Genomic DNA, 18,762 nt, shown 5'->3' with positions numbered 1-18,762 from the left:
CATCATCATCTCCAGCATCCGTATCAGAGTGTGTGGGTGAGAATGACTGAGTTTCTGGGGTGCCAAATTGAATGTGTTCACCAGAACTGGTGATGTGGTTCTCTTCTTTTTCAATGGAATCTTGTATGGCTCCATTGGTGTCTCTGTTACGATTTTCCGTTTGTATATGGAAAGTCTACCAGTGGTGGCGTCGATAAACTGCCTTGGAACCTCATCTTTGTGAGGCACTGCAACAGGTCTCTGTCCCATATGTATTCCTGTTGGTGCATCGACAGTTTTCTTCTGGTCGATAGCTTCTTGCGGGTCGATACCCTTCTTTGCGTCGAACAGCTTCGGTCGCACTGCTGGTGGGAGGCCGAACTTGATATGCGTTGACGCGACGTGAACCGCGCTGACCTGTTTCGGCTGCGGGGCTGTCTTCGCAACCGTCGTGGAAGCCTTGTCGTGGATGCGTAATAATGACTCCGACACCTTCTGCTTGACAAAGGGAGACGGCGTCGTGGATTGGACACGGTCCTTCGACGCCTTCTTCGTTGTGGCATCAAGCCCCGTACCAGATGTCGTCTTCTGGACAGGAATAGTGGGATGGGTTGGCTCTCGATGGCCGCCCTCCATATCTGTGTGGACGCTCTTTGGCGCCGATACCTTCGGGTCGGCAACCTTGGCTTTGAGTTTCGGCGCCGCCCGTGGCTCGACGTCCCCATGACCTCTCTTGGCGTCGACAGCCGTCTTTTGTGTCTTCGGCTCAGAGTGCTTCGAGGCCTTGTCGCCGTGGAGAGACTCTTTTACTTTCGGTTTCGATTTCGGTGCCGTTGCCTTCAGTTTCGATTCTCGTTGATCGAGTGATGGCGCTTTGGATACCGATGGCTCTTTAGGATAGTTCGACGCCGGGCGTTTATGCGGGGCGGAAGAACGAGATGAATGATCTTGGGTAAGGCCTTGTGGCGATCCCGCGACCTGAGCCTTATCGAGTGTCTCCTTCGGCCCTGTGGCGACCTGAGGGTCTAGCTCATTTTCCGAGCCATCCTCCTCAGCCCCAAGGGCCTCTTCGTCGTCTCTTACCTGTACGACGACGTCATCCTCCTCTTCATCTATTATATGTTCGTCTTCGGCATCATAGTCGGATTCACGCTCCGACGCCGGATCCGACATCTCTCCCTGAACTTCAAGGTCCACGACCTCCTCATCTTCGGTCCCGAAGATGTTGTCCGGGTGCGGCGCCGCTTTCTGCGCCTCGAGCCGAGCTGCTCGACGAATGCGAAGGGTCTTCTTCGATCGAAACCTGGAGCACGCCATGCAGGTGGCTTCGTCGTGGTTGGGAGAGAGGCACTTGTTGCACACCGGGTGCACGTCGAAGCAAGCATACTTAGCTTTGCAAAGAGGGCAACGCTTGAAGGGGCTATTCGATGTTTTTGGTTCCATCGTCTATCTTGATCGGGCCTCGGACGTCAAAGGGCAAATGGCTAACTTCGATGAAACTACTCGGCGCCGAACGAAAACAATACAGACGAATAAAGGCCTAAATACTCTAAGAGCTAAGATTAGGACATCCGAACCCAATGGCGGAAAAAAACAATCTAAGGATGGAGGGGATGCCCATGCACACTGTAGTCCAGGGGAGAAGCCACCTATCTCGTGATACTTCGAAGACTCTTCCAGGACAACAATGTGCAATCATCCGGACCCAACACTAGGCGGCGATCTATGCACAGATATGAATTCAGCAGCCCACATGCCTCGACAATGTAAAATGCACAACAGAGGGCATCTTATAGATGCCCCCTGAAATTCGACCAACTACAAGTGACCTGACTGAGTGGCTGCTTAGGCTGCCACCACCAGCCATGTTTCTGGACCCATGGGTCGAGTGCTCGCTGCTCTCGGTGGCCTGAAACAATGCACATCCTGGGACGAGGTGCCAAGCCTCCTCCCCCAGGATGGGCACGGTTCACGAAGGAGAGACTTCAAAGGCCTGCCGCCTTTGTGAGCCTCCACAGACAATTTGCTGCTTTCAGCAACTGGTCCCCACTGGTTCTACCCCCCCCCCCCCCCCACTTTGGGCGGGAGAACCAGCGGGAAAAACAAGTGAGGAAAAGAGTTGGGCCCACCTCTGCCAACTCCACCCCTTAGGTGGGGGAGGCGAGGTGAAGCACAACCTCGAGTCCCCGCCATCTTGAGGATGGGGAGACTCAGCCAACCAGGGACAGGCTCCTGCCCCCTTCCCACTGGAGAGTGGCAGAATAGGGGGCGTACCCACCCCAGGGAAGGGACCCATTGGTCCCTGCCCTTTACCTACCTGTAGCACCCCTAAATTTAGTATTTAGGGGGCACCCTGAACCTGCCTTCCTCAGATTAGAAACCACAAGAAAAGAAAATAAGAAGGACCGAAGAGCCGTGCAGAGCTAACAAGAGGACGACGCCCACTGACTTGGCCCCAGCCCTGTCTCCCCTCAGACCTGCTTCTGCGAAATCCCGGCATGTCCTGCAGCCAGCAATCTCACAAACCCCGGAGGACCTGCCTGCCTTCACTTCAAGGAGTATCTCCCGAGAACACCGGACGTGTTTAAACTGCAGCTTCTGGTGCCAGCCAGAGACCGCGAATCCAGCACACTCTGTACCCGCCGACCCCGGCCCGAGCTCAAGTGAACCAACACCACGAGGAGGTGCCCCTGGCGATCCTGACCAGAGATCCGGCGACCTCTGACCTGCCTCAAGCCTCCAGACGACACCTGCAGCTTCAATCCAGAGGACCCCCCCTACCGCGACCAGAGCGGTTAAGAAAATCAGACGTCAAAAGGCACCCAAGCACCCGACACCCCAGGGCCTTGAGTGCCCAAACCAACGGTGCCTAACCAACCCACGACAGCCCAACTTACCCTTTGAAGGGGTGGTCGCACCCAGAAGATCCTCGTCCCGAGTCTGCAGTGTTTTTTTGTTCCGGAGGTTCTAGACTGAAAACAAGAGGGCACCCGACCTCAAAACAGCACCCTGCACCCAGCCGCCCTAGTGCCGCTGAGGGTGCACCTTTGGTGCTACGTTGGCCCCCAACTTGCCCTGAGCTAAACCCTAGGAGCTTTGCACCCACAGCCGTGTGGCCTTCTGGCCAGCAGCCACCAACCGGAAGCCCCCTATCCTTCTTAGGATAACATTGGGCCTCAACACCCTGTATCCGGCTGCCCTAGTGCCGCTGAAGGTGCAATCTCAGTGCATCACTGACCCTGGGGAACCCCTGAGTCTAAACCCAGAACCTTAACTCCCACAGTTTTCAGGTTTTTGGAGTGGCGCACCACCAATGTATAAACAAAGTTGTTTTGACAATGAGTCGCAAAGGCTTTATAGTTGGTAAACCAATAGTGTCTTTAATTGGAAAATGTTTGACATTTTTAGATGATTGTCAGCCAACGCGTTTCGTTCAAAGATGAACTTCTTCAGGGCATGAGAGAGTGTTGTCTTGTGTGCACTGTAGCGTGAAGCTTGCCAGTCCGGGCCTACTTGATAAGGGCTCGTTTATACATTGGTGGTGCGCCACTCCAAAAACCTGAATTCAGTATTTCTCTGCTCAGCAGCTAGCACCCAACAAAGGCAGGTGCTGGAAGTGGCTAACGCACACCTTCTCCATACAAATTACGGACGTTAACACTAAGGATACACATCGGGATAGTGCGGTCACTGTGTCCGCCGTTGCCTGCGAACATACACCATTAACTCCCACAGTTGTTTACTTACCTGCAAACCGATAACCTGCTTTTCTTCCATAGAATAACATTGACAATTTTCTTCAAAAAAACGACCAAGTGTGTGTAAGAAAGTATCTCTGTATATACTGTTCCCAAATAGGTACAGAGTCCACAGTCCCCAGAGGTTTGGCAGAGGCTAAAGTTAGATATAACCTTACTCTCTAAAGTGGTAGCTTGGTCGAGCAGTAAGGCAGTATCAGAGGACAGTGTAAAGCATTTGTTGTACACAGTCAGCAAATCGTCTCACACACTCAAGAACTGAACTCTAGGCCAATGGTTTGTATATAAAAATGTATAGATGTTTAATTTTGGAACCAACAATAGGTATCAAAATATACTTTCTCAGGATGAGATGCGTTAGTTAAATACTTTCAATAGGCAACAGACTTTTGAGTACAGTAGTTACAGTTGTTGCAATAGGCAACACAATTCAAACACAATTATAACACTGAGCTCAATAGGAATTTCTCAATAAGGAATATGCTACTTACCAGTATGCATCTGTTCTTGACATGTAGAGCTGCAGATCTACACACGCCCACCCGCCTCCCCGGCTACCTTTATCTGTGGCATATTCCGTTCGAGGCATATTAGCTGCAGATTACACACTGCATAGATTATATAGCAGTACTCGCTCCTAGCGGCGACCACCAGTATCTGTTGCAGTTGTTTGAAACAATGTTTTGCGGACAGCCTGGGCCACACTAGCTTGTTGCTTAGTTTGCACATCTACACAATAATGTTTAGTGAAATTGTGCGGTGTAGACCATGTAGCTGCTCTGCAGATATCATCTTAGGGGATGTTCCCTAAAAATGCCATGGAAGCCCCTATCTTACGTGTACAGTAGACTTTAGGGGGAACAGATAGCGTTTGTTTTGCTTTGTGGTAGCAAATCTGTATGCATTTAACAATCCACCTAGCTATCCCAGATTTGGAGATGGGGTTGCCTTTGTGTGGTGGTGAGAAAGATACGAATAGTTGTTTGGTCTTACGAAAAGGTTATGTTCTCTCGATGTAGTAGAGTAAAGCTCTCGACATCTAGGGTGTGTAGAGCTCTTTCTGCAATGGTTTGTGGCTGGGCAGTTCCACAGATTAATTTAGGTGAAAGGGAGAAATGACTTTAGGAAGGAATTTTGGATTAGTGCGGAGAACAACCTTATTATGATGCATTGCCAGAAAGGGTTCTTGAATGGGGAGTGCTTATATCTCACTGACCCTTCTGAGCGAAGTAATGGCTACAAGGAAAGCAGCTTTCCATGTTAAAAATTGAAGCTCACATTTATGTAGAGGTTCAAATGGAGGGCCCATTAGTCTGGTGAGAACGATGTTTAGGTTCCACACAGGTGAGGATGGCACTCTAGGGGGAATTACTCTCTTAAGGCCTTCCATGAAGGCTTTTAAGGCAGGTATTCTGAAGAGTGATAGATGCTGTCTATTTTGTAGATATGCTGCTATGGCAGCAAGGTGTAGTCTTATAGATGTGTAGGCTAGGTTGCATCTTTGTAGGTGGAGTAAGTAGCCTATGATGTGTTGAATAGACACATCTAAGGGATTAATGTGATTGTTGTGACAATAGGTCACAAAACATTTCCACTTGGCTGCGTAGCAAGCTCTAGTGGTAGGTCGTCTAGCTTCTTTAATGACGTTCATACAGTCAGTGGGAAGATTAAGGTAACCAAAGTCTAGGATTTCAGGAGCCAGATCGCAAGGTTGAGCTGAGCTGGGTCCCGGTGTCTGATCTCTCCATGGTTCTGGGTTAAGAGGTGTGGAGAGAGGTGTAACTTTTGGTGCGGAACTACGGAGAGTTCCAGCAGTGTGGTGTACCACGGCTGTCTGGCCCAAGTCGGAGCAACTAGGATGAGAGTTGGGGAATGTTGCTGTAGTGTGCGCACCATTAATGGAATGAGTGGGAGAGGCGGAAAAGCGTACGCAAATCTGCCTGACCAGTTCATACATATCGCATTGCCTTTGGACAGTGGGTGTGGATATCTGGCGGCGAAGCTTGGGCATTTGGCGTTTTCGTGGGTGGCGAAGAGGTCCATCTGTGGTTGCCCCCACATTTGAAAGAATGGTTGAAGAACCTGTGGATGAAGTTCCCACTCGTGGATCTGTTGTGTTTGACGGCTCAACAGATCTGCAATGGTGTTTTGGACTCCTGGGAAATGTTGGGCTAGGAGGAAAATGTTCTGAGGTATGGCCCACCTCCATATGCTCTGTGCTAGCTGAGAGAGCTGCAGAGAGTGTGTGCCACCCTGTTTTTGGATGTAGTACATGGCTGTCGTGTTTGAAAGGCTTTTAGGGCTAGGAATATGGTCAGTAACTCCAGATGGTTGATGTGGAGTAACTTTTGTTGAGGTGTCCACCTACCCTGCATGGTGTGATGTAGTAGGTGAGCTCCCCAGCCGGAGAGCGATGCGTCCGCAGTTAGAACTATTTGAGGAACCGGCTCTAGGAACGGTCGCCCTTTGCAAAGGTTTTTGATGGTCCACCACTGCAGAGAGCGATGGGCACGACCGTCTACCAACACCAGATCTGATAATTGACCCTGAGCCTGGTTCCATTGCCGTGCTAAGCACTCTTGGAGAGGACACATCTGGAGTCTTGCATGAGGTACTATGAATATGCAAGAGGCCATCATCCCTATAAGTTGCATAAACACTCGGGCTGGAAGAGAGTGTTGTGGTTGAAATTTGGCGCAAAGAGCCTGTATGCTTGCTATCCTGGCAGGACTGGGATAGGCTAGTGCTCTTGAGGTGTCTATGGTGGCACCAAGGTATTGTTGTATTTCGGACGGATGCAGATGGGACTTGGCGTGGTTTACTTTGAAGCCCAGGTCGTGAAGAAGTTGGATAGTGGCGTGAGTGGTTGTACACACTGGTTGTATGAGCTGGCTTTTATGAGCCAGTCGTCTAGGTATGGGAAGACGTGGATACGTTGTCTTCTCAGGTGTGCTGCCACTACCGCTAGGCACTTGGTAAACACTTGTGGTGCTGTGGTGACTCCGAATAGGAGTACTTTGAATTGGTAGTGCTGACCATCCACTACGAATCTGAGAAACTTCCTGTGAGCTTTGTGAACGGGAATGTGGAAATAGGCGTTCTTGAGGTATAGGGTGGCAAGGAAGTCGTTCTGGGAGAGCAGAGGAAGAACCTGCTTGAGTGTGACCATGTTAAAGTGGTCTGAGTGTATTTATTGGTTTAGGGGTCTGAGATCCAGGATGGGTCTTAGAGAGCCTTCCTTTTCTGGTATGAGAAAATATAGGGAGTAACCTCCTTTGTTTTGTTGGTGGGTAGGAACTGGTTCTATTTCACTTTTTTGTAGGAGGGAGATCACCTCCTGCTTTAAAAGTGACAAGTGTTCCTGTGACATTGGGCGCTGTTTGGGTGGAATGGTTGGGGGGGGGGGGTAGATGTTCGTTCTAGACAGTAGCCTGATTGAATTATCTGTTGCACCCATCTGTCTGAGGTGATGGTAGCCCAGACAGGAAGGAAATTGTGGAGTCTGCCCCGAGTGGAATGGCCTGGGGGGAGTGAAGGGAGGTCATTGGGTGGGGGTGGAGGTGGAGCGGGAGGTGTTAGTTTTGCCTCTGCCTTTGTTGTTGTTGCCCCCGTAGCCGCCTCTTTGGTAACCCCTAGTGAAGGTAGATTGGGTAGGGGCTATGTAGGAAGTGGAGGCGCTGTCGGAGGAGTAGCCTCTGGTGGTACTTCTAAAGGAGGAACGGCGAAAGGAGCGCCTGGGAGCTTGCGACTGCAAGGCTCCCATAGATTGCCGTGTCTGTGTCCTTTTTCATTTTTTTGAGGGCTACGTCGACATTAGGGCCAAACAGGTGTTTCTCATCAAAGGGGTGGCTGAGGATGGTACTCTGAACCTCCGGTTTGAACCCTGAAATGCGTAGCCAGGCATGCCTACGCAGAAGGACGCAGGTCTTTATTGCCCTGGAGGCGGTGTCAGCTGCATCAAGGGCACAACGGATGGAGGTATTGGTGATGGTTTTACCCTCCTGAATTAATTTGTTGTTCCTATGTTTATATTTGTCAGGGAGGTGTTGCATTATTGACTCCAGCTCATCATAATGTGCCCCGTCAGATCTGGCTAGGAGCGCTTGGGTGTTAGCAATGTGCCATATGTTGGCCGCTTGGGATGCCGTCCGCTTGCCAGAGGCGTCCAGGACTTTAGACTCCTTATCTGGCGGTGGAGCCTCACCTGATGCCTGGGAATTGGCACGTTGCCTCGCATTGGAGACTACCAGGGAGTCTAGTGGTGCGGGGCCTCTAATGTAGGTTGGATCTGTTGGGGCGGCCTTACATTTCTTCTCAATGCGAGGGTTGTGGACCCTGGCCCTAACTGGGTCTTTAAAAACCTCTGGTGCGTGCTTAATAACCCCTTTAAGCATGGGCAGAATTGAGGTGGACCTCTGTGCAGTGTCAAATGTGTCTAAGAGGAAATCCTCCTCCACAGGGTCTGTGTGGAGATCAACCCCATGGTAGTGGGCAGCCCTATGGAGTAGCTGGTTAAAGCCCATTGTGTCCTCTGGGGGCGGGGGGGGAATGGGAAGAGGGTCAGGAAGGGTAAAGATCGTCCTGTGGGAGGTTAGGGACGTATGGGATGTTGTAGTCATTCCATGGGTCTGGGGAGCCCGTAGGAGTAGGGACCTGTTGGTTGGTTGTCCGCTCCGTCCCTTGCATCATCATCATCTGGAGATGGTGTGGGAGAATGATGGGGTGGGGAGGAGGAGGAAGAGAAGGAATCCTCAAAGGGGAGGTGGCAAAGTCTCTCCTTTTTGGTGGTGGAGCTGGTGTAGGCTTGTCCAGTGGATATTTTCTGGTACTAAGCGTCAAATGCCCAGTATTTGGATCCTTTACGAGGGTTTTTTGGTAAGGATCGGGTCGAAACAGTTCATCTGTAGGGAACAGATCCTTCGGTGCCGATGGTGTCGGAGCCGTGAGTTTTTTAGGCGTTGATTCGGCACTGGTTTTTTGTTTGGAACTGTGGGGTTTAGAAGTATCTTTTCACTTACTCGGTTCCTAGGTGGGTTTCGGCTTTGAGGCTTGGGAGTCGAGGCTTTTCGGTTTCTTGCTCGGCTCCGAGGATGTTATCGGTGCAGAGTGCTTCGGTGTCGAGCTTGACGCGGACGAGGAAAGGGACGTTTTCTTTTTCGGTGCCGGTGTCTATGAGAGTTCTTCGGCACCGAGGGTAGGCTGCCTCGAGCCCAAGCCGCCTGAAGGCTTGGTAGGCTTCTTAACCGGGCCCGGAAGCGAGCTATGGGAAGCAGTCTCTCGGTGCATACCTAGGCCGAAGGCGTGACTGAAGCCTTTTACAATGTCGTGGAGGGTGGTTTGGGGTCGACGTCTGTACTCACGCCCCTCTGTGCCGGAGTGATGTCCTCGACGTCGGAGTCGTCAGCTTCGGAAGCGCTGACTTGGCCTTCTTCGGTGTGCTGTTGTTCCGGAACATCGACGCCTTCTTCGAAGATGTCGTCGGGGATCGAAGTCGACGAGTGAGCCATAGTTCTCCTTGCTCGTCGGCCCGGAATCGTCTTCTTCGATCTGAAGGAGGCGCAAGCTAGACAGTCCCTTGCCTCGTGTTCTGGAGAGAGGCAGAGGTTGCACACCTCATGTAGATCGGTGTGGGGAAACTTCGACCCACATTGAGGACACTTTTTAAATAGCGTCCTTTCCATGAGCCAGAACAGGAGGCCCAGGTAGGCCCGAAGGCCTTCGTCGATGACCGGAATCGAACGAGTCGTGTCGAGTGTGGAGAACGCTATTGAGACAATACCGTCGAAAAGGGGAAGGATTGCGCGCCGAACAGGAAAAACTGGAACGGTTCCGAACTGGAGCGCGAAGAAAACATCTGAGCCCGATGGCAGAAAAAAACAATCTGAGGATGGAGCCGAAGCCCATGCGCAATATGATCCAAAGGAGGAGTCACATACCTCGTGACTTCCAAAGACTTTCCAAGAGAAAAACAACTGCAAACATCCGGGCCCCAACACCAGGTGGCGATCTATGCACATTGTGTAACCTGCAGGTCATATGCCTCGAACATGCAATTAATTACTTTTTGGATTACTTTTCTAACCACAGGACTGGATCCTAGATTTAGTCCTGGGACATTTCCTGGAAAAAGGTAAGTAAATACGTTTTGGTTACAGGTATGATTTTTAAGGAATATTATTGTATTTCAAAAGTTGACAAACATTTTCACATAGAATCACCAATGTTATCCTATGGGAGGAAATTCACTTAGCAGGTAAGTAGGGTTATCGTTACTTTTTCTTACTCAGTGTTGGATCTTGGATCCAGCACTGGTGCATCTCCTGTAAACAGTTGAAATAAATTGTTTTTGTTATACAGGTGATTTTAAGGAATATTTGTAAGTTTCAGAAATCGACAGAAGAATTTCTGGTAAAAACCAGGCAATGTTATCCTATGGAGGAAATTCAAGTTACTGGTAAGTACGGTTAAAATTACTTTTCAGGGTCAGTACTGAGCTACAAGATGCAGCACTGAGGTCTCTCCTGATAACAGGTGAGTAAATCGTAATTCATTGTTCGGCTGATTTCAGATGAATGTTTTAAAGTGCCAAAACTCCACACTTAGAAGAGTTTCCAAGTGAAACCAGTCAATGTTACCCTATGGACGAAAAGTGAGTTATTGGCTTTTGGGTAAGTACTCGACTGGCATTGTGAAGGTTCTGGGCATAGACTCAGGGGTCTCCCAGGGTCAGGTAGGTACAGTTGTTACACCCTCAGCGGCACAGGGGCAGCCGGGTGCAGAGAGAGTTAGGCCCAATGTTAGCCAATGGCGGGCAGGGGTCTTTGGTTGGTGGCTGCTAGCAGGCAGGCCACGCGGCTGTGGGAGCTGGGCTCCTAGTCTCTTGCTCAGGGCAAATGGGGAAGAAAAATAGGACAGAGGATGCACTCCCAGGGGCACTTGGACGGCTGGGTGCAGGGTGCTTTTGAGAGGTCGGGCGCTCAATGGATTTCAATAAAGAAGCTCAGTGACGAACAAAGGCTGCAAGCTCGGGGACGAAGATTCTTCAGGTGCGACCACCACTTCGAGAGGTAAGTTGGGAAGCTGTAGGCTAGGTAGGCACCCAGGAGCTGGGCACAGGGGGCCTCAGGGCACCGGGTGCAGGGGTGTCTTTTCGCAATGGGAAATCTTAACCTCAAGCTGGTCGCGGTTGGAGGGGTCCCTGGTTCTGAAGCTGCAGGCGTCGTCAGGAGCGTCAAGGTGGGTCCTTCAGTGCTGGATTCTAGGTCACAGTCACCGGGGGAACGTACTCGTTGTCTTTGTCCACTCCGGCACAGACCAGGCTTGGCGGGTGCAGAGTGTGAAGGAGTCACGGTTCCTGGTTAGTACCAGGGGTTTGTTACTTGCTTAGAGCAGAACCACTGCGCGTGGGAGTCCCAGTCGTTTAGAGTCACAAGGCAGGCAGGTCCTCCAGGGTTTTTGAGGTTGCTGACCAATGGAGACGCGGGGTTTTAGCAGGAGCAGGTTCGAGGGTCGACAGGCCTGTAGGGCTGGGGCCAAATCAGTTGGTGTCTTCCTCTTGTTAGCAGCTGCACGGCAGGTCTTCTTGTTTCTTGTTCTTCTTGCTTGTTTCGGAATCGGGATCTGAGGAAGGAAGGTTCAGGGTGCCCCTAAATACAAAATGTAGGGGCGTTACAGGTTGGTAACCAATGGGTACCTTCCCTGGGGTGGGTACACCCCCTATCCTGCCACTCTCCTGTGGGAGGGTGGCAGTAGCCTAGTCCTGATTGGCCAGGGCTTCCCATCTTCAAGATGGCGAGATCCCGGAGATGTGCTTCACCTCACCTCCACCACCTGAGGGGTGGGGTTGGCAGAGGCTGGCACACCCCCTTTCCTCCCTTGGGGTTTCCCGCCAGAGTGGGGGTCAGAAACGGTAAGGGCAAGTTGCCGGGTACAGCAAGTGGCCTGGAGAAGCTCACAAAGGCGGCATGCCTTTGAAGCTTCCCCTGCCCATCCTGGGGAAGGAAACCTAGCACATCGCCCAGGATGTGCATTGTTGCAGGCCCAGGAGAGCGGATGGCTCTCTACCCAGGGGTCCAGCAAGAGGTCTGCTGTTTGGCAGCCTAGGCAGCCTCTCAGACAGGACGTGGATTGTAGGTTAGGTTCCTCGAACAGAGGATCACCTTCAAGCTACTCACCCACGCACACAAAGCCCTCCACAACACCGGACCAGCCTACCTCAACGGCCGACTCAGCTTCTACACCCCCACCCGCCAGCTCCGGTCCGCCAGCCTCGCCCTAACCGCTGTCCCCCGCATCCAACGAACGACCGCCGGCGGCAGATCCTTCTCCTTCCTCGCCGCCAAGACCTGGAACACCCTCCTCACCCACCTACGGTAGACCCAAGACCTGCTCACCTTCAGAAGACTCCTCAAGATCTGGCTCATCGAGCAGTAGCAGCACCCCCTCCCCTCAGCACCTGGAGACCCTTACGGGTAAGTAGTGCGCTTTATAAATACAATGATTGATTGATTGATTGATTCAGGGGGCAACTCTAAGTTGCCCTCTGTCGTGCATCTTACATTAAATCCCACACTGGCATCAGTGCGGGTTTAATGTGCTGAGAAGTTTGATAACACACTTCTCAGTCTTCAGTGCAGCCATCATGGTGCTGTGGAATTTGTGATGACCTCCCAGCACCATATACTCTTAATGGCAGCACTACACTTACAGTATAGGGGCACCCAGCTAGAGGGGTGACTGAGGTATGCCACAGCACTGTGTGTTGTGGGCATGGCACACAGGGATGTGTGCCATGTCGACTCTCTGTTTTGTTCTGCACCAAGACACTCAGCCTTTAAAGGCAGTGTGTGTGTGTCAGGGTACAGGGCCTCTAAGGGTGTCACAATAGGTGCTGCAGCCCTTTGGGGCATTCTCTGGTCACAAGGCCCTGGGTACCTAGGGTACCATTTACCAGGGGCTGACATGTGGCCAGAGATGCCAATTGGGTTTTGGCTACATGCAGTTTTTAGGGAAGGAACACAGGCCCTTGGTACCCGATTGGCAGGAGCCCAGGGCACACTCAAAGTACATCAGCAATTCAGCAAAAAGTGGGGGCATACCATGCAAGAAAGATGGCACTTTCTCACAGTGTGGAGTTTTGAAAACTCTAAATATTCCTTAAAAATCTAAATAATAACCAAAATGCATTTCCTCAACTGTTTTCAGGAAATGTGCCAGTGCTGATCCTGGATCCAGCACTAGTGTACCACCTGTAAGCAGTTGAGAAACTGTGTTTAAGTTATACAGGCGATTTTTAACGAATATTTATAAGTTTGCAAAATCGACACTTGGAAGAAAATTCGAGTTAAGGGTAAAGTATGTTCTCGTTACTTTTGTAATTCAGTGCTGGGCTCCAAGGCTCAGTACTGGGACATCTATCTAAAACAGGTAAGTAATTACGTTTTCACAGTTGGTACGAATTGTAAAAAATATTTGTAGTTTGCAAAAATTGACACTTAAAAGAAATTTCACAGAAAAACAGTCAATGGTTTCTTGTGGGAGAAAATTGAGTTAGTACGGTAGGGAGTACTTTTCAGGGTCAGTGCTGGGCACTAAGATCCAGCACTGGGATCGCTCCTAATAGCAGGTGAGTATTTCCGTTTGTTACTCGTTAGATTTTAGGTGAATATTTTAAAGTTTAGAAACACCACACTTAGAAGAAATTTCAAGAGGAACCAGTCAATGTTACCCTATGGAATAAAAGTGAGCTATCGGCTTTTGGGTAAGTACTCGACTAGCAGAGTTAAGGTTCTGGGCACAGACTCGGGGGTCTCCCAGGGTCAGGTAAGTACAGTTGTTACACCCTCAGCGGCAGAGGGGCAGCCGGGTACAGAGTGAGTTAGGCCCAATGGTATCCTATGGGAGGCAGGGGGGCCTTGGTTGGTGGCTGCTGACTAGCATGCCACGCGGCTGTGGGAGCTGGGCTCCTGGTCACTTGCTCAGGGCAAATGGGGAAGTATATAGGAGTAGAAGTTGCACTGCCAGGGCCACTCGGGCGGCTGGGTGCAGGGTGCTTTTGAGCCATCGGGCACTCAATGGATTGCAATGGGAAAGCTCAAGGACGAACAAAGGCTGCAAGCTCGGGGACGAAGATTCTTCAGGTGTGCCCACCACTTCGAGAGGTAAGTTGGAGGATAGGTAGGTACCCAGGAGTCGGGAACAGGGGGCCGCAGGGCACCGGGTGCAGGGGTGCCTTTTGGTGTCAGGAAATCTTACCCTCTGTTGATCGCGATTGGGGGGTCCCTGGTTCTGAGGCTGCAGGCGTCGTCAGGTGCGTCGAGGTGGGTCCTTGGGTGCCGGATTCAGGGTCACAGTCGCCGGGGTGACGTCCTCGGGGTCTTTGTCCACTCCAGCACAGGCCAGGCTTGGCGGGTGCAGAGTGTGCAGGGTTCGTGGTTCCTGGCGGATGCCAGGGGTTAGGTACTTGCTTTGAGTAGAGCCACTGCTCGTGGGAGTCCCAGATGCTCAGAGTCCCAAGGTAGCCAGGTCCTCCGGGGTTTGTGAGGTTGCTGGCCACAGGTGGTGACGGGATTTAGCAGGAGCAGGTTTGAGGGTCGACAGGCCGGTAGGGCTGGGGCCAAAGTAGTTGGTGTCTTACTCTTCTTGATCTTCTTTGCTCTTTCAGAATCTGGAATCTAAGGAATGAAGGAACAGGTTGCCCCTAAATACTAAATTTAGGGGGCGTTACAGGTAGGTAAAGGGCAGAGACCACTGGGACCCTGTCCTGGGGTGGGTACACCCCCTATCCTGCCACTCTCTTGTGGGAGGGGGGCAGTGGCCTAGACCTGATTGGGTAGGGCTCCCCATCTTCAAGATGGCGAGGGCCCAGAGATGTGCTTCACCTCCCCCACCTGAGGTGTGGGGTTGGCAGGGCTGGCACATCCCCTGTCCTTACTTGGAGTTTCCGGCCAGTCTTCCCGCCAGAGTGGTGGTCAGAACCGGTGGGGGCCAGCTGCTGAGTACAGCAAGTGGCCTGGAGAAGCTCACAAAGGCGGCATGCCTTTGAAGCTTCCCCCTGCCCATCTTGGGGAAGGAGACCTAGCACCTCGCCCAGGACATGCATTGTTGCAGGCCCAGGAGAGCGGGGGCTCTCGACCCAGGGGTCCAGCAACATGTCTGCTGTGTGGCAGCCTAGGCAGCCTCTCAGACCAGACGTGGATTGTAGGTTAGGTTTCAGGGGGCATCTCTAAGATGCCCTCTGTAGTTCATTGTACATTAAATCCCACACTGGCATCAGTGCGGGTTTAATGTGCTGAGAAGTTTGATACCAAACTTCTCAGTGTTCAGTGTTGCCATCATGGTGCTGTGGAGTTTGTGTTTGACGAGCTCCCAGCACCATATACTCTTAAATGGCAGCACTGCACTTACAGTGCCCAGGAATGGACCTGTGTCCTGTAGGGGCACAGGGCTCATTGCTCCTGTGCCCACACCACTGGCATAGGGCACCCAGCAAGAGGGGTGGCTGATGTATGCCAGGGCAGTTGTGGCTGTGGGCATGGCACACAGGGATGTGTGCCATGTCGACTTTGTTTTGTCTTGTACCCAGACACTCAGCCTGCAAGGGCAGTGTGTTTGTGTTAGGGTACAGGGCTTCTAAGGGTGGCACAATAAGTGCTGCAGCCCTTAGAGACCTTCCCTGGTCACAAGGCCCTGGGTACCTAGGGTACCATTTCCCAGGGGCTGACATGTGGCATGGGCTTGCCAATTTGGGCTTTAGGGAAGGAACATAGGCCCTGGGCACCTGATTGGCAGGAGTCCAGGCACACTCAAGGTACATTCAGCAATTCAGCAAAAAGTGGGGGCATACCATGCAAGAAAGATGGTACTTTCTCACAAGTCTATATAGAGCCAGTTTCTTACAGACCTCGACCAGCTCACCAAAGAAGGCGGGCCATGGTGCAGAGGATCCGGTGAGGACGTTAATCTTAGCAGGAACAGATGCTGGAGGCTGGAACTTCTAGTAGCCTGAAGATCTCTGGAATGCAGAGCTAAGAAGCATTGGCAACGGCAAGTCAACGATGCGCACAGGGGAACAGTCCCAGTGGTTCCGACAAGGGATACTGGCCATAAAAAAGGAAAGAGAGGGAAAGTCAGGCCTCGAGGGAGTTGCAGAACCACCACCTGTGGTTCTGAGTCTTTGAAAGTCTACGAGCTGTCGGGAGCAGCAGACCGGTCTGCTTCGTTAGGGTGCCTGCAGATGCAGGGAAGTGACTCCTTCACTCCAAGGGAGATAACCTCGGGTGTCCTTGATGCCCAGAGGTCTGTTGAAGATCATGGTAGAAGCACAGACACAGACGACGGTTCCAGGCTAAGTTCAGTGAAGTCCAAGTGTCCAGGCCGTCGAAGAGTGACGTGGTTTCAGGCTTGAGTCTTGTACCACCACAAATCTGAGGACCCACCCACAGGAAAGCCCTTTTATACCAAAAGAAAGGGGTTAGGACGACTAAGGGGTCCCTCCCAGAGGAGGGGCTGGACAGAGGGGAGGATACTCCAGTGTCCTATGTCCAGTTGTGCGCCAGAGCAGGAGCCAAGGGCTCCCAGAACTGGTTTGAAGTGGAGTATGCAGGGAGGGCACTAAATGTGCCCTTCAAAGAAGTCGGGTGGTGCTGACAAGCGCCCAAACCCCAGCCCAATACACTTAGTCCTGTCTGAGAGGTGATCACATCTCCCTGTGACAGGAACCCTATTGTTCTACCTTCCGCTGCTCGAGGTCAGCAGCAGGAGGGCAGAATCGTGTCTGGGGTCGGCAGCAGCACTAGCTTGCTGGCAGACCCTGGAAGACTGCTACCGGGAATACTCGGGGCTTCTCGGAGGAGCCCCTCGGTGCATGGAATCATACCTCCAACATAGGTAGCAGTGTTGAAGTATGATTCCAACAGGTTTGATCGCAAATATGCTCAGGTTCAGCCCAGCCACTATATAGTTAGCCATCGCAAATGACGCATGGCCACTATATGTATCAAAATGGCTGACCACACTTGCAAAGCCTGGAGATATTACTCTGGGTTTTGTAGGGGGTGTCCTGCTCATGCAAGGGCACCCTCACACTTACAACCTAGCACCCTGCCTTCAGGATTGAAAGGCCTGCCTTAGAAATTAAACAATTTAGGTAGTCGTTTTACTTTTCACCTGCTGGCTCGGAGCAAGTGGGACGACACTCCTCCGCCAATGTGGAGGAGCCACACCCTGGCAGCAAACGCATTATTTCTTAAAGATCAGGACTATGCAGCACAGGCTCACCTTCCGGTCACCGCCATTGCAGTCGTGATAGTATTTGTGGGTCACCAGGTCTCTGGCGAAAGATGCCATAGGCTGAATGTAGCGGGCAATGATTTCATCCAGATCTTCAAATTCCTGCAAGAGAAAATGAAAAACAACCAGCAAGAGTCCTCCAATGTTAACAGAAATCCAGATTCCAACTGTAGATTGAAGTCATCGGGCACATCGAATATGCACATTAAAAAAACCTTGCCTTAACACACTTGGTCAATGTTATCAGCCTTATGCAGGCCTCTTTGAAATGCTTTTGCCTTCAACATCTGCTATGAAAAAACTGGAACCATATCAAATCTCTTACTTTGAATTGTAGTTCTAGCACTCACCTGTGCTTTAAGGTATTTGGAAAACGAAAGTCTGTTTAGACCCACCGTTAACTTATAGCTCTACTCTTGTGATCTGTTTTCTGACCATTGTATAGAAAGGTAACAAAAACATTACATTTTTACTTATAACCCAATGTTGGAATAAGAAATGAAATTATTGGTGCTCACCAGAATAATAATTATTTTTCTATAATCTTTCAAGCAACGATCCTCATAATACCCACTTGCATATCCCTAACAATGTTGGTGCATTTGACTGAACTTGAGGAAAACCATCACATTAGCATAAGTGCATCGGTCTCAGAGATGACATGCAGTCAGACGCACTGGTGCAAAATAAATAATTTTATTGGCGAAAAACACACCTTCTACATTTCAGCCTTACAGCCATGTTCACACAAGCAAGGCCATAGGGCGGACATATGTTGGGATGTTTTTAGTCATACAAAAGCATTTATTCACTGAACTGTACACTGTGGGATAACAGAACAGACTGGAAGCAGAGGGGGCGGGAGCCCGATCCTGCTGATGGGAGTGACCTGATCCAACTGATACTAAGCAGCCTGCTGTCCCATGCCCAAGACTTATTTGGTATTCTCTTTTTGTATTTTGACATACATCGTGGCCCCTGAGAGTGGGAGAGAGGCGGGGGTGCAAATGTTGATCTTGTTTTGTTGATTTGGTTTCTATATGCACAATAAAAACAAAAAGATAACAAAAACGAAACGCATTTACTTTGCACCAGCAGCTCCAAAGTGCGTGTCAACTCTGTTGTGACCAACAGACAATATATTTATTTATCAAAGATGTATCGTTCTATAGTCAGTTAACATGCTTTGTTCCCTAGCGAAACTAAAAGAAACTAGAGTAGACGATCTTTTTATTGAATCTATAAATTTCTCTTCGTAAAACATCTTTTCCCCCCCAGTTGATCTGGTTTATTTTCCTGTCTGTTTTAAGTTTTATTTTCATAAAAATATGTGCATACAACTGCGTATATCGATATGCCTTGAAATACCCGGAAAGCTAGTAGCTGGATGCACATTTCATAACCATAACGATTGTATGTGTCTGACTTACATACATATAACAGAATCCCCACATAATAGCAGATAGTTTGTTGTTAAAAGTTTACATTTTATACATCCATTAACAACACAAAACCATACATCCTTTTCCCATTGCAACTCGGGTGAGCCTCCTCTCTCTACTAGGCCCATCCTTGCTGTGTTTAGATATTCCATCCTCAAGAGCCCGGCTGTTCAACATTCAAACCTCCTGTGGCAGACTACCGACATGGGAGCACCTCTGCCCATACCATGTGGCCGTCATCATCCCTCTCATCACTTCATATCTCTCTAATGCGTCTCTCTGCTAATGGCCGT

The 18,762-nt window shown here is 50.6% G+C and overlaps 1 protein-coding gene across 1 annotated transcript in view; it reads right to left on the bottom strand.

Moving 5' to 3' along the window:
• The window catches only part of SUPT6H (SPT6 homolog, histone chaperone and transcription elongation factor), a 1,106,805-nt gene that overhangs the window by 178,095 nt on the left and 909,948 nt on the right, over window positions 1–18,762 (bottom strand). Inside the window, exon 31 of the mRNA XM_085649126.1 lies at window positions 17,016–17,129. Within this exon, the coding sequence (XP_085505252.1) occupies window positions 17,016–17,129 (114 nt within the window). The remainder of the gene's footprint in view (window positions 1–17,015; window positions 17,130–18,762) is intronic.

Source organism: Triturus cristatus, chromosome 3_2 (assembly GCF_964204655.1).
Source record: "Triturus cristatus chromosome 3_2, aTriCri1.1, whole genome shotgun sequence".
NCBI classification, from domain to species: domain Eukaryota; kingdom Metazoa; phylum Chordata; class Amphibia; order Caudata; family Salamandridae; genus Triturus; species Triturus cristatus.
This window is presented reverse-complemented; position numbering and strand designations above follow the sequence as displayed.